General features: G+C 41.5%; 1 protein-coding gene across 1 annotated transcript in view; it reads left to right on the top strand.

Moving 5' to 3' along the window:
* Positions 1 to 8,962: 8,962 nt before the first annotated feature.
* Positions 8,963 to 25,482, top strand: part of kcnh5b (potassium voltage-gated channel, subfamily H (eag-related), member 5b) — a 386,291-nt gene continuing 369,771 nt past the window's right edge. The window contains exon 1 of the mRNA XM_059988032.1: positions 8,963 to 9,035. Within this exon, the coding sequence (XP_059844015.1) occupies positions 8,963 to 9,035 (73 nt within the window). The remainder of the gene's footprint in view (positions 9,036 to 25,482) is intronic.

The raw sequence follows: 25,482 nt of genomic DNA, 5'->3' as shown, positions 1-25,482 counted from the left end.
TCCTGGGTCCCAGACCCGAATTAATAGTGATCTTGCGATTCTCAAAAAGGAGGGGGCTACTTTGTACCCTTCGGCCCCTCAGAGTTGTGGCACATTCGTAACACTTGTAAGTAATAATGGGAATTGATAGAGTTGTTATCGTTCCTCTCCATACCTTGTGCCACATCGGGTGGCAACTTTGCTGTGTTTTCAGCATTTGTCTGTTTTTTTACGAGGTTGAGTGCTAGCTTGACGCTCAACCAGCATGGATAAAAAGTGTGCGAGGAGCCAGCTATATTTGAATTTGGGACCACTTGCCTCAAAGTCCGGTGCTGATGCCACTACAGCATGGCGTGAACATCGAATTCTCCATCTTCTGGTAATTCCCCCCCCCTCTCTTCCCCCATCCCAGTTTCACTCTGCCTCCTCTTCCAGCTGCCTATCACCTCTCTTGTGATTCTGCCTTCTTCTACTACCCATAGTGCTTCCCCCTTACATTCCTTCTTCACCTCTCCTGCCTATCCCCTCCCCCACCCCTTGATCTTTCCTCTGATTGGTTTTTCACCTGGCACCTTCCCACCCTCCCCCCACCTTCTTTATAGGGCCGCTGCCCCCCTCCTTCTTCGGTCTTGACGAAGGGTCTCGGTTCGAAACGTTGACTGCTCGTTTCCACAGATGCTGCCCGACCTGCTGAGTTCCTCCAGCTTGTTTGTATGTGTTGATTTGATCACAGCATCTGCAGTGTACTTTGTGTTTAGCACTGGCTGTCTGAATGAAAGAGTAGATGGGGCATAATTTTTTCTGAAGATAGGGAAATCCAGAAAGGTAGATCACCAAGGACCATAAATAAGCAAGAATATTGTTCCAACAATTATAGAGTTATAGAGCACTACAGCACATTAATGGGCCCTTAGGCCCATCTAATCTGTGCTAGCTAGGTTTTCTGCATAGTCCTATATACCTGAATACCATAGCCCTCCATACCTCTGTCTTCCATGTACCTATCCAACTTCCCTTCAATGTTAAAATTCAACATGCATTTTCACTGGCAGCTTGTTCCACACTCGCACCACACTCTGAGTGATGAAATCTCCCGCAGATTCCCCTTAAATATTTCAACTTTCACTCTAAACCTATGAACTTTAGTTCTAGTTTTAACTCAAACGGAGGGGAAAATTACCTAGAAAAATTCATCTCATCTATACCTTTCATAATTTTGCAAAACTATGTGAGATCTCCACTCATTCTCCTGTGCTCATGTGAATAAATTCCTCACCTGTTCCAACATTTCCCTGTTTACTTGGGCCCTCAAGTCCAGGAAGCGTTACGTTAACTCTCTTCACAGATATTCCCTGGCCCAGCTCAGAATCTTCTACGTTTCAATACATACAGTTAAAAGGAAGTACTTCGATTTGTGTAAGGTTGGCAAGATGCTGGAGTCTCTCAACCTGCCCATGGCCTCTGCATCCCCCTCACAGGTCACTCTCCCACCCAGTCTTATATTACCTGCAAACTATATCTCTCCCTCATTTAAGTCATTCATATCAATGTGATTAGAGGGGTTGAAATGCTGACCCCCTATGGTAAGTTGCTGGCTGCTGTTGTTAATCAGAAAAAGACCTATTTACTCCTACACTTGGATTCCAGGCTGCCAACTTTGTGTTTAACTGTACTTTACCACCAATCCATTGCCCTTTCATCTTTGCATACTTCTCTGTTATGAGAAATCTCACTGAAAGCTGTCTAAAATACACCTTATTCACTCGTTTCACTTTATTCATTTCATTTTCAAAAAATTACAGTTAATTTATGAAAATTATTTCCCTTTAATTAATCAATGCTGTTTTTGACTGTTCTTGTCACTGATTTACAAATTATTTCAGAATGGACAGGCATTTTCCTCATTATTGATACCAGGTTAACTGGTCCATTATACCATTTTCTCTCTCTCCATATATTAGCTGCCCTTTAATCAGTAATAACTGATCCAAAGTCCAATGAATTCTGGACAATGATTGCAACTGAATCTGCTATTTCTAGGGCCTCTTCCTTAAGTATTCTGGGAAGCTGGGTATTGGGCATTGGGGATTTGCCAGTCTTCCTGTTGGATTCAACAGTTTTCCTTACACTGTTTTCCTCCTAATAATGATTTACATCAGCTCCTCAACTTTAGGCTCTAGGTCCCATAATGTTTCTGTGAGGAAATTCAAACAATAGGGAGGAAAGAAGCAAACTCTGGAGGAACTCAATGGGTCGTTGAGTGTCTGTGGGGAAAGGAATTGCCAATGTTTCTGTTTGAAGCCCTATGTAAAGAATAAAAGTGGAGAAGAATGGATAGTTGACATAGAGAGGAGATGGGTAGGGATGAGATTGAGAGGAATGAGGCCATGGAGAGATTTGAAGACAAGGATAAGAATCAACTTAATGCTTATCATTACTAAAAGTCTTGCGGTGGGAGAAGGGGTATGATGTGTTTTTGAATTCCTTGCAATGATCGGCTGTGGATAATGCACAGTGCAGCCAGTGAAAAGCTTGATCAGTAGATCAAGGGGAGGGAAGGGTGAATCGGAGTCATAGAGTTGTACAGCACAGAAACAGGCCTGTTGGCTCACTAGGTCTATGCAGACCATCATGCCACATGCCTGCGTTGATTACATATCTCCCTATGCCTTGTTCATTCAAGTATTTGTCTAGATGCCTATTAACTGTTATCACAGTCCATCACAGGTAAAGCCCTCCCCACCACTGAGCACATCTACAAAGAGTTTAGTTACAGGAAAGCAGCATCTATCATCAAGGACCCCCATCATCCAAGCCACGTTTTATTTTTCCTGCTGCCAAATGGAAGGAAGTACAGGAGCCTCCGAACTTTCTTCACCAGGTTCAGGAACAGGTATTACCTTTCAACCATCAGGCTCTTGAACCAGAGGGGATAACTTCACTCACCTAAAAACTGAATTGATTCCACAACCAATGGACTAACTTTCAAGAACTCTACAATCTCATGTTATCAAGATTTATTACTATTATTTTCTTTTTTTCCCTTTTTTTTGTTTTTGCACAGTTTGTTGCCTTTGGCATTGGCTGTTTGTCCATGTTTCTTGTGTTTCTTTGTACTTGCTGTGAATGCTCACAAGAAAATGAATTTTAAGGCAGAATATGGTGACATATATGTACTTTAATAATACATTTTCTTTAAATTTTGAACTTTATTTGTTCCTGCCTCCATTACCTTCTCTAGCAGCTCATTCCAGATACCAACAACACATTGTGTGAAAAATTTACCCCTGAAATTCCATTAAAACTTCTTCCCTCTCACCTCCGATTTATGCCCTTGAGACATTCCTCCCACTGGAAACTGACATTGGCTACTCTACCCTATCAATGCCTCTTATAGTTTCTTATACCTCCATCATATAATTTATCTGCCTCATTATTATGGCTGCTCTTCTTAAATAATGATATAACATGACCTATTCTTCTGTCTTCCAGTATATTGTCTGTGACTACTGAAGATGCAAACATTTCTTCCGATTTCCCAGAAATTTCCTCTGCTGTTTCCCATGGCATCTAAGGATACAGCTGATCAGACCCTGGGGAATTTATCCACCTTCATGTGATTCCATCACCTTCTCCTTTGCATTGTTGATATGCTCCAAGTTGTCACAGTTCCTTCTCCTAGTTTGCATGTACTTCTCCACAGTAAACGCTGCGAAGTATTCATTGAAAACCTTGTCCATCTCCTGTGGTTCCACATATTGATCACCGGACTGATCCATAAGAAGACTTATTTTCTCCATAGTTACCCTTTTCCTCTTATTATAGTACTCATAAACCTTTAAGGTTTTTTAAAATCTTGTCTGCTAGGGATAGCTGGTGGCCTCCTAATTTCCTTCCATAGTGAACCCCTATATCACTAATAATTCTCAGGGGACTTGTTTGATCCCAGTTGCCTGTGCTTGAGATGTGCCTTCCTCTTTCTCCTGACTAGATCAATAATATTCCTAATCAACCAAGGATTTCTAATTTTGCTTGCCTTGCCTTTCGCTCTAACAGGATCAAACTGCCCCTGAACTCTTTCAATCTCACTTCTGAAAACCTCTAATTTCTCAGTTGTCCTTTTACCCGCCGCAATTAGTTTTCTTTGTAACTGTAAAGCTTTAATCTGCATTCTGTTATAGATTTTCCTTGTACAGCCTCAATGCACTGTTACAATGAAAAGATCTGCATGCAATACGGCTAGCAAGCAAAACAAAGTTCTCCACTGTACCTCAGTACCTGTGACAAAAATAAACCAAATTACTTTATTTACTAAAGGTGAGCAAAGGGAGATAATTCAAAGTACCGGTGCCTAAAAAGTATAAAGGGCTGAGGGATTAAAGAGTTGGAATCAGGAAACTCTGATTAAATCATGGGTTTGAAGAAAGTAACAATGGCAAAGTTATAGCTGCTTAAGGGAGGATTTTAAATGAAAGTGCGGGAAATTTAACTTTTCACTTCAACCCCTCCCACACCTACCTACATTTCCCCACGGCTGCTTTCATGTATCACCCACACAAGAAGGTCTGCAGATGCTGGAAATCCAGAGCAACACACACAAAATGCTGGAAGAACTCAGCAAGTCAGGTAGCATCTCAAAACCCTTCTTCAGAATGTCCCCTCTTGCATCCCATAACATCTAGTGAAAGAGTTGAGCTCAATCAACTTCTGTGAGTGAGTTCAAATCTGATGCATCAAAATTAGCTCTCCCCCCCTCCACCAAAGCAATCTTGTGGATCAGTCCCATCTCGGCCCAAAATGTTGATTGTACTTTTTTCCATAGATGCCACCTGGTCTGCTGAGTTGCTCCAGCACTTTGTATGTGTTGCTTAGATTTCCAGCATCTGCAAATTTTCTCTTGTTTGTGAATTGATTACTATCTTGAAACTATTATTTTTTATGGTCACTGGCCCCAAACTGTTCCCCCGCTGGCACATCCAGTGTTTTCTCAGCCTTATTCCCTAAAGGAAGAACAGGAAGCTTCTTGTTGAGATGTGGTCATTTTCACAGGCTGAAACCTGCCCTTTCAAGCTCTGAGATGAACTCCCATCTCTTGAAAATTGGCTCCCTCAACCCATCTGTTATTGAAAATACTATCTATGCCTTTGTCAGCTGCGTCCTTGACACTTACAGTGCTTTCTTGGTCAGCCTCCCGCTCCCTATGCTCAAAATGCTAAAGCTCAACTCTTTCATTACTCAGCCGAATACACTTACCATACGTCAAGTGCCCACACACCTGTCACCACTCTTCTCACTGATCTACAATGGCTCTCACTCACCCAATGCCTCCAACTTAAATTTCCAGAGTAACACACAGAAAATGCGAGAAGAATTCAGCACGTCAGGCAGTGTCCATGGAAATGCGTAAACTATCAACGTTTCGGGCTGAGACCCTTCATCATCAGCTATATCCTTAGATGTTATGGGATGCAAGAGGGGACATCCTAAGAAGGGTTTTGAGATGCTGCCTGACTTGCTGAGTTCTTCTAGCATTTTGTGTGTGTTGCTCTGGATTTCTAGCATCTGCAGACCTTCTTGTGTGGGTGATACATGAAAGCAGCCGTGGGGAAATGTAGGTGGGTGTGGGAGGGGTTGAAGTGAGAAGTTAAATTTCCCACACTTTCATTTAAAATCCTCCCTTAAGCAGCTATAACTTTGCCATTGTTACTTTCTTCAAACCCATGATTTAATCAGAGTTTCCTGATTCCAACTCTTTAATCCCTCAGCCCTTTATACTTTTTAGGCACCGGTACTTTGAATTATCTCCCTTTGCTCACCTTTAATAAATAAAGTAATTTGGTTTATTTTTGTCACAGGTACTGAGGTACAGTGGAGAACTTTGTTTTGCTTGCTAGCCGTATTGCATGCAGATCTTTTCATTGTAACAGTGCATTGAGGCTGTACAAGGAAAATCTATAACAGAATGCAGATTAAAGCTTTACAGTTACAAAGAAAGTGCAATGCAGTTGCAAGGCCATAGCCAGGTAGACTATGAGGTCAAGAATTCATCTTGTACTAAGGAACAATTCAAAAGTCTTAGAACAGTGGGGAAGAAGCTGTCCTTGGGCTTAGTAGTAAGTGTTTTCAGAATTTTGTATCTATTGCTTGATAGTGGGGTGGGGGGGGGGGGGTGGAGAAGAGAGAATATCTGTGGTCAGTGGGGTCTCTGATTATGTTGACTGTTTTTCTAAGGCAACGAGAAGTCCATGGATGGGAGGTACATTTCCATGATGTGCTGAACCATGCGGTCTCGGGTCAGAGCAGTTGCCATACCAAGCTATGGTGTGGGTCAAAGAGTATCTGCCTCCTGAAGAGGTAGAGGCACTGGAGAGCTATCTTGGCTGTGGCGTCTGCGTAGCTGGACCAGGACAGGCTTATGATGATGAAGCTCTCGACCCTCTCAGCGTCAGTACTGTAGATGTAAACAGGAGCAGGTACACTGCACCCTTCTGAAGTCAATGACCAGCTTTTTGTTTTGCTCACATCGAGGGAAAAGTTGTTGTGACAACACCGTGCCAGTATTTTCTCTATCGCTTTCCTATATTCCGAATCATCATTACTTGGAATTTGGTCTTCTACTGTTTTGATATCTACAAGCTTAATGATGGAGTTAGATTAGAGCTATACAGTCATGAGTGAATAGGGAGTAAAGCAAGGGGTTGAATACACGGGCTTGGGAGGCACCAGTGTTGAGGATAATTGTGCTGGGGGTTTTGCTGCCTAACATTACTGGTTGTGGTCTGTTGGTCAGGAAGTGAGGATCCAGTTGCAAAGGGAAGTGTTGAGTCCCAAGTCTAGGTTTTTTTGTATGTCTTTGCTTGGACTTATAATATTGAAAGTGGAGTTATAGTAAATAATCAAAGTCTAACGTGTTCCAATGATGGGTGTAGGGCCAGGAAGATGGCACTCGCCTTTGACCTATTTCAGCAGTAGGTGAATTGCAATGGCGTGAGATTGTTTGGGTGGCCACAACCAGTCTCTTGAAGCACTTCATGATGATGGATATTAGAACTTCATGATGATGGTGATAGTCAGTAAGATATGTTACCTAACTTTCCTTAGGTGCCAGGATGAGAGTGGTCTTCTTAAAGCAGGTGGGAGCCTCACAATGAAGCAGGGAGAAGTTAAAAGTTCTTGCAAATATCTCCTCCAGCTGATCAGTGTGGCATCTGAAGATACTGTTAAGGACACCATCTGGGCCAAATGCTTTTCATGGCTTTACCCTCTAGAAGCCTGATCTGATATGCTACAATGACTGTGTGTTCAGGTGTACCGAAGGTGCTGTTCTTTCTCATTCCCTCCTTCCCTCCCTCTTTCAATGGCCCATCTGCCCATCGGCCTACCCCATCTGGCTCCCCATCACCTTCCTGCCTCTGTCCCACACCCCCCTCTCCACACCGTTTCACTTGCGCATGGACACCTCTCCAAATGTTTCAACCTATCATCTGCCAGCTTCTATTCCACTCCTCCCTTGCTGGCTCTTTTCTCTCAGTCTGGACTGGAAATATTGAACTAGATCTTGTGCCTGCACAGATGCTCCTCAAACTACTGAGTTCTTCCAGCATCCCGACTTATCTTCTCACTCTTCTTCTTTCAACTGGCTACGATGAGGGGGCACATTTAAAAAAAAATATTATTTATTTATTAAATTTTAGAAATTACGAAGAATAAATGTGGTAATAAAATAGTAAGAAAAATAAAAAAATAAGAGGGGGCACATTTTTAAGGAGATTGGAGGACGGTAAAGGGATATGTCAGAGAATTTTTTTTAACGGAGAGTAGTGGGTGTGTGAAACGGCTGCCGGGGTGGTGGTGTAGGCAGATACATCAGGGACTCTCAAGAGACTTCGAGAGTATGCGAATGAATGAGAAGTGCAGGGCCGTGGGGGAAAGGGAAGGGTTAGAGTATTTTAGAAGATCGGCACAACATCGTGGGCCGAAGGGCCTGTATATTTCTGTATTCCGTCTCCCTCTCTCCCTTAAGATCGCGTTTGAAGTCCAGCCTTAGAGTAAAGTTTTCAGCCGCATTCCTGCCCCGAATCTCTCACTTAGCGGGCGACTCCCGTGTTAGGATTATATTCCATGGAATACTCTGGATATGTTTTACAGTAGGCTAAAACTGTTACAGAAATTGCTGAAGTTGTCGGCGCAATTATTGGTAATTTAGCCCTTACAACCACAACCCGCTGTAACTAGCGCTGGGATTATTCCCAGGCTGAGGCTGGTACAGCCGGGAGACAAGAGTGATACAATGGATTACGACGTGGGACGGAAAGTGCCCACAATGGATATTTTACTTCTGTTCCCGTTAAATTTGGAGGAAGGAACGTGAAAAAACTCACGGAAGTTAAACTGGATAGTCGTTCCAATATAACACTAACCTGCTCACTCAAAAGAAGACCCATCCCCCCAAAAATACAGTCCCTGCCGCATTGTGGGAGCTTGCTGTGTAAGAATTGGCAACAGTATGTTATTGGCTGCAAAACGCCTTGGAAAGTTTTGAAAGGGTTCAGGAGAAGCGCTTTACAAAGGCAAGTCCCTTAGATTTGGTCGTTACACTAGCTTCGGGAATAAACGTCTCAAGTGGTTCGAGAGGGTTTAAGCACGGCGGGGTGGCGTTTCTCGGGGTTGGACGGAGTGGGGGTCTTCGCGGGGCTGGTGCAAAGTTCCACGAAGCTCTCCACCTATCCCCTCTCGCTCCATCCCCGTGCCCCCACCTCGGTAAGCGGTGTGGCAGCGAGATGGTACATGCCTCGGGAGCGCAGTGCGCAGCCGCGGCGCCTGGTAGCTGCAAGTGCCAGCGATGTACCAACAGCGACAGGAACTGCAGCCCCAGCCTGGGCGCTACTATGAGTCCACTCCCACCAGGAACTGACCATCTGCCCCGAGTCGCTGAAAGCACTCGCCGCCCAACAGCACCTTCCAAAAACTCTGCAAACCCAGGATGCCCGGTGGAAAAAGAGGTCTGGTGGCACCACAGAATACTTTCTTGGAAAATATTGTCCGGCGATCCAGCGGTAAGCAAACACTCGCAGCGATGCGCTAGAGCACTTTATGGGATTAAATATTGATTGGCAGGACGCGAGGGGTTACCTGTACCATCAGCCTTTTTTTGACTCCTTTACTTAATCTCTCGTTTTCGGAGTTGCACATAGAATGAAATTAGATTTGAGTAGATCGTTTGCGATGTAGCAAAGAAAAGCAGACCTTTAAAAACTGGAAATCATTTATGCTTTGGATTTAAGACTTCATTTCGGACCTGTCTTAATTTGTTAAACCGACATCCCACAGGAACAATTATTTCACAAAATCTGAGCGTCAAAGCAAGATGTGACCTTAGAGTACTGTTAAGCATGAAGGAAAATCAATTTAGAGAAAGACTAGTTATTGGACCTTACGAAAAGCGATGTTAAACTTGTGACTAAACTGTGCGCAAATAAGGAATCTGTATCCTCTGTGCCGAAGACAGACTGTATGGTTTTGTTTAGTTTTAATTCAACCACTTAACAATACTGTCACTGAACAGGATTAACGTTTGTCAGAAGCAAAATGCCGAAGCGTCAGACAGTGTGTGAGGTGCTGCACGGGCTAGCAAACATTGACCAGCGGTGGTACTTCGTTTTGGGGAAAGTGCCTGCGTTTGTTAATTTGGCGCCGGTCCAAACGTGGTGAGCGAAGTAGGGGTTTCCGGAGAACACCTGGACCTTCACTTCCAGTCCACTTCCAGTCCGCGCCAACTAACGGAACGCAGCTCCAAAGACTGAATAGATTAGAAGACTTGATTTGAGCAAACCGTGCAGTGGGGATGGAGGCGTGGTTGTGGTTTACCGGTACAAACTCTGCAGTTATTGATGGGATGTAAACATCTCCATGTAAACCATTCTTCCACCTTGCGCGATCTTTTTAGCAAATGACACTCAGTGCTGAGCGTTCATCAATAAAATACATAACAAGACTAATCACAAAACCTGCAGCCGTCAGCCTCCAGAATAAATTCCATATTATGATTTACAGCATTGAGATCTCGCTGGTGTGTGCCTCAAGTATTGACACAAGTGCACCTTGAAAGGTTTTTAATTAGCATAGTTTAGTATTTCGCGCCATAGATCGTAGCTTTCAGTACAGAAGGGATGGAATTTAAGAGGAGGAAGGAGGTGATGGCTTCGTTTGTGTTATTTTGTTGATACAAGTTACGTCTCTTTGCACCCAGCCGTATTATCAGGTGGCTGTAATATATAAAAGATGCTGTGGTCCGTTGGAATTTCAAGTTCCCACACGCTCCATTCGCTGATTATTAAATCAAATCAGCGCTGGACTATTCGCAATTACAATCGTTTCATCATCCCATCAACTCAAAGTGGTATTTTTGCTGCCGTTACGGGTCGCTGTTACTCCTCACGTAGTGGCACCTTACCACCACCTCAATCCACCGAAATCTGCGCCATCTCCCTCCTTCACAACCGTGGTGAACCTTGGCCACTAACTCCTGAGACGAGAGGTCGGCAAACGATTGTGTTAATCTCTCAACAGGGACTCTCAGTGAGTCAGATAGCATCTGGGGAAAGAGAAGGGAGCTCACCAAGGCTTCGACCTGAAACGTTAACTCTGCTTCTCTTTCTGCAGTCGCTGACTGACCTGCAGGGTCGATTTTAGTTCAGATTTCCAGCACCTTCAGTTTTATCCCCCCCACTTTAGCGCATGTCCACTGCTCATCTTAAAGTGACAACATCTCCAAGTTATGAAGGGGTCAAAGGGGCAAACACTTGGGGCTATAATAAAAGACTTCGAAAAGGTTGAGAAACTTTAGCAATGCATTTAGCTCCACGAAAATTAATGAAATGTCGCTCGTTTCAAAATCTATACTAAGCGTAACGTGAAATTCGTTGCGTTAAAAGAAGAGTCAAAAACATCTCACAGAAAAAAAAACACACGGTATCTAATATTTGAAGACCGCAGAAAATTATTAGATATAAGGTGCACTTCGGGATTCTGAGAATGAATGGGCGGTTGGTAATTGGTAATTCACGGTCACCGTCGGCTGAAGACCTCGTGTTTACGAACACCGCCACCAAATCAGGCCCACATTAACCACTGGCGCGCAGATTGCAGAATGTTTCCGAAGACGTTACTATGAAAATCTCTAGTTTTAGACCTGGGGAGATATGTGCAGCTTTTTCTTTTTGAAAGTGGTGGGCATGTTGAGAAAGTAGTTAAAAAAAAATTCGCAAGGGATTACGGGATCCAAAAGCAAAGATTACAAGGGATAAATTATAATCTGCCCACGGTTGTGTAGTTCTCTTTTCATTTCTAGGCATCATACTTAAGGAAAAATACAAAGGATTCAGAAACAGCACAGAACACAGAAAGCAGGGACCCTTTAAGTGCACTTGAATGGCTTTCCATAGAACAGAGGCTGAAGAAAAAAGAAATCATGAAGGGTGCAGACAGATTGAAACTGCTCCCATTGCTGAAGGAAGCAACGTCTAGTAGACACAGAACACAAGAGATTCTGCAGATGCTGGCAATCCAGAGTAATGCACAGAAATTGCCGGGTGAACTCAGCAGGCCAGGCAGTACCTCCGGAGGGGAAAATCAGTCAGTGTTTCAGGCCGAGACCCTTCATCAGGACCGGAAAGGAAGGAGGGAGGGAAGTGGAAGGAGTACAAACTGGAAGGTGAACCTGGCTAGTGGTGGGGGGCAGGGGTAAGGTGGGTGGGAGGAGAGGAGGTTACATAGAATGAAAGCAACTAGCAAGATAATCTAAATTAACATGAAGAAAAATTCTATGCAGCAAGGAAGCAGATTTAAATAACGCAGTGGACAGGGAATTGGATAGGCATCTGAAAGGAAATAGTTTGCAGCGGTACAGGGAGAGGGCAGGTTGCACTCTTCATTTTGCAGAGCTAGTGCAGACTTGCTAGGCCAAGAGGCCACCCTCCTGTTTAGATCGTGATTCCCTAACTGCTGCAAATTGCAAATAAACATTTTCATGCCATTTAAATGAATCTAAATGCACATTTAAATATCAACACTCTAGAGCTCTATACAACCTTACACTGTCCAACAAGTGGTTGGTCTAATTTGAGAATACTTACAAAACAAAATAGAAAATTCTGGAAGCAATCAGTAGGTCAAACAGTATGTGTGGAAGGAGAGAACGAGCTCATTTTTCAGTTCACAGTAGGGTCTTTGAGTTGAATCACTTACTGTTTTAATTTCTGGTCTCCAAAATCTGCAGTTCCCTATTATTATCATTTGCAATAAATATCTTTAATTTATGAAGCTGCACATGCAGCATCAATGAGGCATCATTGGTGAGGCAGGGTATAAGAAGGTCAGAAGGATTGTGCATTTAGAAATGGAAACGGAAGAGGCTGTGGAGGAAATTAAACACAAGGATGTCAATTTTAAGCTTGAAGTACTGTGCAATCAATGTAGTTCAGTGAGTCTAGGGAGACAAAGGGTGGGACTTGATTTGTGTTGGAGTTTTGAATGTATTGGAGCAGCTAAGTGAAGAACAAGGAGCTGGAGGAGCTTTGGACTAATTAGCGAGAGCTGAAATTTCTCTAGACAGCGGTTCAATATGTGTCCTTAATAGCTAGCAGGTCTCTTTGCCTGTTTGTTGAGGAATAAAATATCTATAAAACAAAATGCTGGAAATACTCTGGAGATCAGGAAGCAGCAGTAGAAAAAGGTTCAAGTTTCAGTATTAATATAAGCCTTATCCAAGAGATTTCTTTGTCCTATCCACTCCCTTATCCTCCCTAGAGTTTAAATTGTCTGTTGTCTCTTCTTTGCCAGGTCACTTTCTCTCTTGTGATTGAACTGACTTTTTCTCTTACATCCTTCACGTACATGAGGAGTAAAATTCTTTACATTATGTCTCCATCTAAATGTGCAATGTGCAATCATAGTAATTTATAATATATTGAACAGTAAATGTAACATAGAAATAGCCTGGTGGAAGAAGACTGTTGGTCCTGGATTTTATGCTGTGGTACTGCTTCCTGGATAGTAGCAGCTGGAATAGATTGTGGTTGGGGTGACTCGGGTCCCCAATGATCCTTTTTACACACTTGGCTTTGTAAGTGTCCTGAATCATGGGAAGTTCACAGCTACAGATGAGCTGGACTGCCCGACCACTCTCTGCAGAGTCCTGTGATTAAGGGGGAGGTACAGTTGCCCTACCAGACAGTGATGCACCCAGTCAGAATGTTCTCAATTGTGCCCCTGTAGAAAGTTCCTAGGATCTAGGGGGGCATACCAAACTTCTTCAAACTTTCCAAGGTGAAACTCGTGCTGCCTGACTTTCCACGAGCTTCCCACACTTTCTTTCTTTATTTTATGTTTAGTTTTGAATATTTCTGTTTTTCCTAAGGCAAAGGTCAGGTGAAACATGAGACTAGGGTCTTTGCCACTGAAAAGGTAATGACTTCAGTCTCCCTAGTATTCAGCTGCAGGAAGTTCAGCTTCACCAGGAATAGATGTCAGAGAAGTGATGAGACAGCACCCAAGCAGAGGACAGGCTGGGAGAAATAGAGGAAAATAGACTTGATAGATTTTGCAGCATCCCACCATGTATAATGCTGGCATTACCAAAGTGTAGCATATGATTAAAATGCAATGGTTAAAGATGGGTTATTAGACTGTATATAATGGCATAGAAGATTGGGAAATGAAACTATGGCTATAGTATAAATGCTCTTTTATAATTGGGCAGCCATGCTGTATTAAGACAACGTAGTCACTATGGAGGCAGGAGTAATGTTGGAAGAAGGTTGTGTCAGGACTTAAGGGTCCTAGTGAAATTTACAACACTCACAAGGGATAATGCAACATGGCTGTAACCACAAGAGGCTATACAACAACTTGAGATGATACCCTGATACAAGTCAACATCTTCAGGAGAGGAAGTGTGAAAATTGGCAAAAAAATGTATTCACATATCCAAAAGAAGAAATTAAGATTTTGGGACTCATGTTCATTGTCCACTGGGGGGGGGGGGGTGGGCACAAAGAGAAATGCATTTGATTAGCTTACTATTGTTCCCCTTACACATTGTGTACCCAAACTGTTCACTTTTGCACAGTTTACAGTTCTGCCTAATTCTGACCGAAACTGTTTGTTAAGGGAGATATTTCTTTTATAAACATAAACCTTTCTGGAAGGAAAGTATTGGAGTATAAGAACAGGGAGGTCTTACTGCAATTGTACTGGGTATTGGTGAGACCACACCTGGAATACTGTGTGCAGTTCTGGTGTCCACATTTAAGAAAGGACATACTGGCTCTCGAGGCAGTGCAGAGAAGGTTCACTAGGTTAATTCTGGGGATGGGTGGGTTGATGTATGATGAGAGGTTGAGTAGATTGGGACTCTATTCATTGGAGTTCCGAAGAATGAGAGGCGATCTTATTGAAACACATAAGATTGTGAAGGGGCTTGATCGTGTGGATGCGGGGAGAATGTTCCCAATGATGGGTGAAACTAGGACTAGGGGGCATAATCTTAAAATAAGGGGATGCCGTTCCAGGACTGAGATGAGGAGAAATTTCTTCACTCAGAGGGTAGTGGGGCTGTGGAATTTACTGCCCCAGAGTGCTGTGGAAGCTACTACACTCAATAAATTCAAAACGGAGATAGACATTTTCCTGGATAAAAATGGCATTAGGGGATACGGTGAGCGAGCAGGTAAGAGGACATGAGGCTAGGTTTAGATCAGCCATGTGATCTCCTGGACCAGTTTTCGATAGCCTGGATGGATCGGAGAGGAATTTTCCAGATTTTTTCTCCTCAATTGGCAAATCGTTTTTTTTTTCCCCGGGCGATCACATGGGTTTGGGCAGGATGAATAATAAAATAAAATGGGCAGCATGGTGCCCTGTTGGTTGGCACTGTTGCCTTGTAGGATTCGGTGATAACTAGAGTTAAGATTGGATCAGCCATGATCTTGTTGAATGGCGGAGCAGGCTTGAGGGGCCGATTAGCCTACTCCTGTTCCTATCTCTTATGTTCTTATGAAATGTTCCTGTAGTGAATTTTATTCTGTAATGCAGCAATGATCCTTTGTACTGCACATGCCAATGTTTTGAACCTTGGTGGATCTGCATTAATGCTAATACATTATTATTGTGAGTTAACACTGACTGCTATACAGCTCTAAAAGTGTTAATTACTGGGTCAAATTATCCATATTTAGTTTAAACTAGGTGTAATAAATTAGTACACATTGAGTAAAACATGAATACCCCAATACTAAGGGTCTTGTTAGTAAAAAAGAAGCCAAGATATAATTTTCTGCACTTAATACCCTTGTATTCCCTGGAATGTGTTCATTTCAGCTGGAGACATTTTAAATACTGTGGTTAGGAACAGACTTCTTTAACATATTTGTAAAATCAAATCTCTCATGAGCAGAGCAGGGCATTTCTTCTGGAGCTTCAGATCAGCTGAATCACGAGGGAGCATAACAGTGACATTCTTCTTTTCAAGTGCTAAACCAACAATGGTACCGAAATGGCAACTTCTTCATTGGTTTCGTTCCTGTAGAAGTACACTCACAGCTGACTCTGGTCTTATGTTGAATCCAATATGGAATTCTACTCCCAGCTAGTGACTGACTTCACGGTAGGGTTGAAGATAATTGGAGCTATTGATTTTTATACAACCGGCACCTTGTAAGCACCTGGGAGAGTTACTCAGTTTACAATGTTCGACTATATCTGGGAGGCTATGAATGCATCAATTGTGCACCCAGGCATTCTCTCAAGGCAGAAGACACAAGTGTTCTTGACCCATTCCTGGGCTTTTAACTGCTTTAGTACCATGTCTGGAGTCTCTGCTCATTTGTGTGGTTTTCCTGATGTACAGTACATCTAGTGATATACTGTAATAGCATGGAATATGGCAACTTATATTTTGAATAACTTGAGGTTGTACAATCTTTTTGGAATTGCATGAAAAATATTATGCTTGAAGCAAAGCTTGCACACAAAATTACAACTGTGCCCCATCAATCCACATTGAAGTTTACACTAACTCTACTTACTTGCAGGTCCTCAAGAAACTATAAAAATAAAGATGGAATTTTTGGGTAACACAAGACAAATAGATATTCTTTCAAAGGGTATGACTACTTCTAAGAAAAAATAATTTTAACAATGAACAGAACAGTTGATATTTCTAAAAGTTATTATAGCTATTTAAATTCACTTTACTCTCAAACCACTGACTTAGAATGCTTTTTTATGACAATAACAGTTTAGACAATATTAATCACTCATTGCATTTTACCAAGTTACCTGTTTTAAGTACATCGATGAATATATATTAAAGTGTTTTAAACGTATAAGCTTAACACATGATTGCACTGGTGAGTAGGTGTAGGGTTGGATGAAATGCCAAAGCAGAACCAATACTGAAGACCTGTGCTGGTCAACTGGCTAGAGTGTTCGACCTCTCACTTCAGCTGTCTGAAATACTCACCTGCTTCAAGCAGGCTTCAAGTATACCAGTGCCCAAGAAGAGCATGGTAACCTGCCTTAATGACTATCATACAATGTACATCCACTGTGATGAAGTGCTTTGAGAGTTTGGTGATGAAACATGCCAACTCCTGCTTGAGGAGTGACTTGCGCCCACTCCAATTTGCCTTGTGTCACAACAGGTCAACAGCAGATGCCAATACATCAGGACTTCACTCAACCCTAGAAGATCTGGACAGTGAGATGCTCTTCAATCAGAATGCTCTTCATTGGCTACAGCTCTGCATTCAACAATACCATGACCTCAAAGCTAATCAATAAGCTCCAAGGCCTAGGCCTCAATTCCTGCTTGTGAAACTAGATCCTTGATTTCCTTACTTGCAGACACCAGTCAGTTTAGAAAGACAAAAACATCTCCTCCAGAATCATCATCAGCATGTGCACAAGGCTGTATGTATTGCCTCTTGCTCTACTTGCTTTATACTTATGGCTATGATGCTAAGTATAGCTCCAATGCCATACTTCAGTGTGCCGATGACACCACTGTTGACTGGATCAAAGGTGGTGACAAATCAGCATTTCGGAGGGAGAATGAATATCTGGCTGAATGGTGCCACAACAATAATCTCTCACTCAATATCAGCAAAACCGAAGAGCTGATTATTGACTACAGGAGTAGGAAACCAGAGGTCCATGAGCCAGTTTTCTTCAGAGGATCAGAGGTGGAGGGGGTCAGCAATTGGAAATTCCTTGGCATTATCATTTCAGAGGATATGTCCTCGATCCAGCAAAGGAGGCTCAACAGCATCTCTACTTTCTTAGAAGTTTGCAAAGGTTTGGTATGTTAGATGCGTGGTGGAGAGTATACTAAACTGGTTGCATCATAGCCTGGTATGGAGACCAATGCCCTTGAGTGGAAAATCCTACAAATAGTAGTTGATACCATCCAGTCCATCAGAGGCAAAGGCCTTCTCACCATTGAGCACATCTATAAGGAAAGCAACATCCATCATCAAGGATCCCACCATCCAGGCCATGCTGTCTTCTCACTGCTGCCACTAGGAAGCAGATGCAGGCGCTTTAGTTCCCACACCACCAGGTTCAGGGTCGATTACTACCCTTCACCCACCGGGCTCCTCAAGGAGAGTGCAGAACTTCACTCACCCTAACGCTGAACTGATTCCACAACATATGGACTCATTTTCAAGGACTCTATAACTCATGCTCTCAATATTTATTATTTATTTATTATTATGGTTTTTATTTGGTAATTGCATGAATTATTGTCTTTTGTACATTGGTTGTTTGTCCACCTTTGTTGTGTGCCATTTTTCATTGATTCAAGTGTGTTTCTCTGTATTTACTGTACATGTCCTCAAAAATGGTGACGCATATGCACTTTGATAATATATTTACTTTGTTGAACTTTGGAAAAAATTTGAACTGGGACTTTAAAAGAAAATTAGCTCAACTTTCCTAACTAGATGCAATTTTGGGTACAGTTTGTACTGGAGCTACTGAACATACCTAAAATGTAAGCTCTGGTCCCATGGTGAAGAAACTCCCTCTATTAACTACAGTAATTCAGCTCATCGGGCAGTCTGCCCTTGGTCGTCAGATGTGTTCTTTTTTTGGGAAGCTGGGTGCCTGCTGGTTAACAAGGCCCAGACAGCTCAATGCCATTCTGAATGGCAAGCCTGCTCCCAAAGTTCTTTGCGAAGTTCTTTCTCACTTCTACATTTACCAGTGGTTTGAGCTGTAAAGGAGATTGAGCATCTGTGGACGTCTCTGAATAAGTGTTAAAAATTAAAAATACTATTAATTTTTTATAAATGTTAAAATTTATTAAAAGTATTTAAGGTGAAATGAAACAATTAAATACATCTATCAATTTAATTAAATAAAAATAAATTATCATGTACGCCCCCTCTCTCTGGCTAATTATCTTCAATAAATTCACTGGCCCCTGAGGGAGCATTCTCGGCCATAGTGCAAGGAAGTCTGCAGAGGTTTACACTCCCCAGGTGGGTATTATAACGATTCCAGTGGTGGATCACAGTTGAGTCAATGGTTCCTTCAGCTGAGTGAAAGTCTGAGACTCCTGCCTGCTTTCAGAAGCTCATTTTAACTCAGATGATCTGAACTCATGGCCATTTCTTCAAAGTGCAGTCAAACAGACGGTTCAGGATATTATTATGCAGACAGTGGCAGTAGCAGAATTAATGGGCAACCTTTTCAGCTGGAGTTAAACAAAGCTGCCAAACAGGTTTGGGGCAGGATGAGTCCCATCACTTTTTGTTGAATCTCCTGCTCAGCCCTTCAGAACGGGATCAGCCAATCCACAGGCTGGGCAGACCGACAATTAAAACATGTTTAGGCAGTACCTTGGTTCTTTAGAAAAAAATAAGCTGCTTTTCAAACAATACTACAAACAAAAAGCACACTGACCTCTTTAGTTGTGATGAATGTCGATCAAGGTGAGCACTTCAAAACCTACAGCTGTTCCTCTCCATTTCCCGACACAGCTTCATCATCATCCCCACCATCCACCATCCCAGCTCATACTCTTCTTGAGAATTTGGGTATCTCTGTTAGAGCTTATGTTTAAAAAAATGTTCAATCAAAAATCCTATGATTTTGAAATCTGTACAATCTTAAGTGTACTGCAACTCTTCACTCAACTTTGTGATAAGGGCTTCCAAAAGAACATTAGACAGCCATTGAATGTTTATTTCCATTTTGGTAAGAGCTGATGAATCTTCTTTAAACTTAGAACATGGAATATAGAACATTATGGAATAGCACAGGCCCTTTGGCCCACGAGATTGTGCTGATCTTTAAACTGTTGGCAATCATAATAATTTTTGGCTTAATCTTAGTCATGGACAGAAACAAGGGAAAAATTTAATGGGCACAATACTTAACCATAGAAGGACTAATTTTGAAGGATAAAAGCATAACTTAGAATCAACAATGATTAGGTAGAATAGAAAATTAAAAACTTTCAGAAAGCAGCTAGTTTGAGTGGAGGTGGGGAAAGGTTGCAGAATGCATTTAAAGCAAGTTCACTGAATGTCAAAAGGTACAACGATTAAAATGAAATAAAGAAAATGGGTTTGAGATTGATGTTGTGTTCATAGTTCATTAGAGTACTGAGCTGAATACAAAAAATGCAGAGATGAACTGAAAAAGGAAACAAAGAAGACAAAGAAAATGTATGAGGATAGATTGCAGAGCAGCAATAAGATCCCCTTATGGAATCAGAGATCATGACTGAATTACTTAATGTGCACTTTGCATCTATCTTCACTAAAGAAGAAGTCAGTGCTAATGAGGCAGTTAAAGGAAGAGGCTGTAGAGAAATTGGTCTGGGCAGAAATAGATAAATAGGAGATGTTAATACTGCTCTAAGTAGGAAGGTCACCTTGTCTAGGTAGGATGCATCCTGGGTTACCTCGGGAAGTAATGGTGGAAATTGTAAAGACTCAGGCCCTAACTTTCCAGTACTCCTGAAATATGGGAGTAGTGCCATGAATCTGAAGAAATATTAATATTGAAGCACTCTTCAAAACAACAACAACAACATTTAACTATGTAGGACATTGCTTGTAAAATATCCCAAGGCAAAATATTGGAGAACTTAAAAACAAAATCAGGTACCTAGCAACATAAAATGGAATCACTGAGAATTTCTGACAAAAATGGAGCAGGTTCTGTGCTGATTGAAAAAGAGCTACCCAGCCTGTTTCCACTTTCTAATACAAGGTTCATAGCCCTGCAGATCTCAGCTCAAGTAGACGTCCCAGTATTTGTTAAATATGATAAGGATTTCTGCTCAACCACCCCTTTAGACAGTTAATTCCAGAGTTAGACTACTTTTTAAGTAGACTATCTACTCTAGTTCAGATATTGTAAATCTATGGCCCTTGGTTTTTGACCCCTCTGCTGAGTGAAATTAGTCTTTTCAATTTCCTCTCTCATAATGTTATATACTCAATTATGTCTCCCCCTAATGCCCTTCATTCCAAAGAAATAACACAAGTTTAACCTTCCTTTCCTTATGGCCAAGATTTTCCAGTTCTGTCAACAACTTCGTATATCTTCCCTGCATCTTCTAGTATGTAATCCCACCTTTCCAGTAATTTGGTTGTATGAACAACATGCAGCACTCTAGCATTGGTCTATCTGGTGTTTTATACAGTTCTCGAATAATCTTCTTTCTCTTATATTCTTTGCTTAAGCTATTAAAGAGATTTGACCATGTATGACATAATCTCAAAGTTTACAGCTGGTGCTTAAATGTGTGGGTTTATGACCAACCGCTGCCTTAAAGAATCTGTGGTTATGCATCCCAGTATCCCTCTTTTACTACATAATATACACTCATCTATTGCACATTCTCATCTTGTTACCCCTCCCTAAATGCATTACATAACATGCCATCTGAATAAATTCTATTGGGAACTATTAGGACTGATGAGGAAAAGCCTGAGAAATGAGAGGATATTAAAAGGAGGGGAAAGAGATGGAAAGTTTCTAAGATCATAAGATATAGGAGCAGAATTATGCTATTTGGCCATTGAGTCAGCTCCACAATTTTTTCATGATCTAATGAAAAAATCTAATTAGGGCTGATCTAATTTTCCTTTCAGCCCTAATCTCCTGCCTTCTCTCCATATCCCTTCATGCCCTGACCAGTCAAGAATCCATCAATCTCTACTTTAAATATACATAAAGATTTGGCCTCTGCAGCTGCATGGTGGCAAAGAATTCCACAGGTTCACCACTCTCTGGCTAAAGAACTTCCTCCTCATCTCCATTCTAAAAGAATGTCCCTCTATTCTGAGGCTGTGTCCACTGGTCATAGACTCCCCATCCAAAGGAAACATCCTCTCCATATTCACTCTATCAAAGGCTAAGGAGGAATTCCAGATCCTGTAGACAAAAATAATAGGAATAAACTGGAAACATGAGGAAATCTGCAGATGCTGGAAATTCAAACAACAACACACACAAAATGCTGGTGGAACACAGCAGGCCAGGCAGCATCTATAGGAAGAAGCGCTGTCGACGTTTCGGGCTGAGACCCTTCGTCAGGACTAACTGAAAGTAAGAGATTTGAAAGTAGTGGGGGGAGGGGGAAATGCGAAATGATAGGAGAAGACCAGAGGGGGTGGGATGAAGCTAAGAGCTGGAAAGGTGATTGGCGAAAGTGATACAGAGCTGGAGAAGGGAAAGGATCATGGGACGGGAGGCCTCGGGAGAAAGAAAGTGGTGGGGGGGAAGCACCAGAGGGAGATGGAGAACAGGCAAACAACTAAACATGTCAGGGATGGGGTAAGAGGGGGAGGAGGGGCATTAATGGAAGTTAGAGAAGTCAAAATGGCATGAACATTGACTTCTCTAACCTCCGTTAATGCCCCTCCTCCCCTTCTTACCCCATCCCTGACATGTTTAGTTGTTTGCCTGTTCTCCATCTCCCTCTGGTGCTCCCCCCCCCCCCACTTTCTTTCTCCCGAGGCCTCCCGTCCCATGATCCTTTCCCTTCTCCAGCTCTGTATCACTTTCGCCAATCACCTTTCCAGCTCTTAGCTTCATCCCACCCCCTCCGGTCTTCTCCTATCATTTTGCATTTTCCCCTCCCCCTCCTACTTTCAAATCTCTTACTATCTTTCCTTTCGGTTAGTCCTGACGAAGGGTTTCGGCCCGAAACGTCGACAGCGCTTCTCCCTATAGATGCTGCCTGGCCTGAGGAATAAACTGGACAAGTATTGGTGAGTATCCTAAGATCAGTGACAGATTTACAGATATTAATCTGTAACAAAATGAACTGGTATTTGGAAAAAGTTGGAGTATTAAATGAAAGCAGATTTCTGAACAGTCCATAAACATTACTTCATTATTCCTCTCTTTTTGCACTATTTAGTGTGTGTAGACAAACTGTGTTTTGTCAAATTGAAAGATTTCTCTGATGAAGTCATGAAAAAGCTGGGTGCTGGTATTGTGCTTGATGCTGATAGTTTGGAGTTTATCCAGTGTCTGACCATAAAAACCACAAAGGCATTAAAGCATTAAAGCTCTCACAATTAAAGAAACAGCTGTTGCATGGATGTGAAATTCAGTGAGAGGTAATAGGCAGAAAGTGTTGGGTCAGAAGGGAAGGAGTTCCCGCTAAGCTGCATGGGTGCGCAGCCACGCAGTTACTGAAATGCTCCCATGCTCATAGTCTTTGTTGGCACACAGCTAGAAATTTCTTTAAATAATGTTAATATAATTTTGAAATTATGCTAATATAATTTAGACATTTATATTAATATAACTGTGAGATGCCTTGTAATTAATTGTATTCATAAATATAATCCATAAATATTCTAAATAATAAATATTCACTTGGAAACATTTTAGAGCTTTGGCGTATTTACATCGTTAGGGTTTTACACAGCACTGGGAAAAAGAGAATGTTGTATGACTGACAAAAAATACTCAGCTACTATTACAAACTATGAAAAAAACGTTGCCTCAAATATATCGCAGCGATATTGTGATTGCAAATTTGTGGTTTCTGAGAAACTTAAGACTGGTTCAATTAAGCTGTTCAGTGATATATTGAACTACGTAAATATGAAGAACTGTGAATTCTTCATGACATCTTTTGAACATTTCAAGCTTCTAGTGCTGACTGTGAACGTGGATTCAGTTTTATGAATTTCATCATATGTAAATTGAGAAACAGACTTAGAAGTGGAACATTTGGATGATCTAATGAGGATCAAGACGTGACTTTCATCTGAATGTGAATTTAATCTGGACAGTGTTTATAGACGATGGATTTGTAATGAAGAAAGATGAGAAAAGGCTTATGAATCATGAAAGATTTTCTTGGCTGTACTGTATTTCATTATACCCTTCAATTAATAAATAAAATTAAAAAAATGTGATTTTTCAATTTTCATTCTAAATATTCATAGTATGCTTATTACAAAAAAAATTAAAGTGCTGTGCAGTTTTTAGGCCAGGTAAAGATCTCCTGCTTAGAGCAATGCCTGGCCATCGCAGCTGTAAAAAAAAATTAGAGGGAACATTGGTCAGGAGGCAGAGAAGAGTTTGGCAGGGGGCAGTTAGAGGGTAGAGAGGATTTGGCCATAAAATAGCAAGAGTTAGGCAATAGATACTGAGGGGTGGGTAGGGAATTAGAGATAGGATTGAATCAGGAGGGGAAGGGCAGTTCAGAAGGTAGAGGACAATGATTCAGGGGGGAGAGGGAACTGGGTAAGTGAGGGGTGGAAGTAGGTCTAAAAGGAGAAGAGAGTCGATGAAACAGGCTAAGTAATAGAGGGGAGTATGTTAGGAGGTAGGGAGAAGTGGGTCCGGAATGGTAAATTATTGTTTTTTTACCTGGGAAAAAAATATTTGGTTGATGAATCTGGATGTCGTTTTTGGGAACATAAGGATCTGGATTTGATTGTGGACAGCATAATCGTAAAATTTTCAGGTGACATGGGCCTTAGATTTGTAATAAATAAAGTTGGAGATTGAAAATAGCTTGCGGAGGATGGAAACAAAATGGTGGGATGGGCAGACATAGTGTTGAAATTTTACGGAAAGAAGCATGAAGTGCGCCATTTTGTTCAAGAAATGAGAACATAAATTAATAAAGAATGTAGAGGAGCCCAGAGATGTATAAAAGCAGATGAGATTAGCAAGACAAATTACGAAGGGATTATAAGAACTATGAACTTTGTTAAAAGGAAAAGAAAGTTCAAAGGGAAGGCACACTAAACCTTTATGAAGCACTCACTTACAGCCTGCTGAAATATTGAGTTTTATTCTAGACAGTGGATTTAAGAGGGATGTCAAGGCTTAAGGGAGAGTGTAGATGAAAGGCTTAATTATATAGAGAGGCATCAGAAATTTGAGCTTTGTAAGTATGAGAACCAAAAGCTACAAGCTGATAAAAGATAATTATGTAGCCAGATGTTATGATCTAAATCAATTGCCTAAATGTTTTTAGAAGTATTTCAATAATGACTTTTGAAAGGGAATTACACAGAAGTTGTTTAAACACCTAGCAGAAAATATTGCATGAGTTGAGAGGAAGTGCAGGGAACTGGGATGAATTAATGAGGTGTTCAAAGAGCTACTTCAGTCATGATGGGCTGAGTGGCCTCCTTCCTGCTGTACGGTTTCATGGTTTTTTTTAAAATCAGGAATTCATTAGCTGTGTGCCAGCCACCGGTACAATTCCCTTTTCTGTTGAATTTTCATATCTGTAATTATGCCTCTGGTATCTCTTCCCCTCATTGTTTAAAATTGCACAAATGAATTCCATCCAGACCCAAGGCTTCATCTTCTCCAAACTTGACTAATTTATCTTAAATGTCATAGTTTTTTAAAAAAAAGATTCTTTTATTGTAACATCCATTCTTTTATACCTGTTAGTAAACACAGAAAAAAGGTAATTATTCAGTAATTCTGCTATTTCACTAATTACTGCTTTGTTATGCTACTTAAAGCACTGGAATGTATTTACATAAACTTTCCACCATCTAGTTGGAAAATGTAAGGAACAATTATCAACAGTGAAATCTTTGGACTGGATAAAAACATAGTTCGGAAATGAGCAACCTCGGCCCAATCGCTGAAAGGAAGGACAGTCAATCTAGGTACAAAACAGCTTCCCCTTCTAAGGGGAAGCATTTAACGTAGAAGATGTCAGAGCAATTTAATACTGAACAAAAGATAAGAGTGCTTGGACTGGGGAGGCTTGAAATGAAAGGGCCACTTCACAAATGATCTCTATTGTGTGACTGTTTGACAGAGTATGTCAGTGGAAGATGGTCGCATAGGATAGGGAGATATGTGCAAAGATAGATGCATCAGAGAGTGTGTATGTGCATGTGTGTGTGTGTGTGTGTGTGTGTGTGTGTGTGTGTGTGTGTGTGTGTGTGTGTGTGTGTGTGTGTGTGTGTGTGTGTGTAATTA

Source organism: Hypanus sabinus, chromosome 2, assembly GCF_030144855.1.
Source record: "Hypanus sabinus isolate sHypSab1 chromosome 2, sHypSab1.hap1, whole genome shotgun sequence".
NCBI lineage: Eukaryota > Metazoa > Chordata > Chondrichthyes > Myliobatiformes > Dasyatidae > Hypanus > Hypanus sabinus.
The sequence above is the reverse complement of the archived record's forward strand: the minus strand, read 5'-3'. Positions and strand labels throughout refer to the sequence as shown.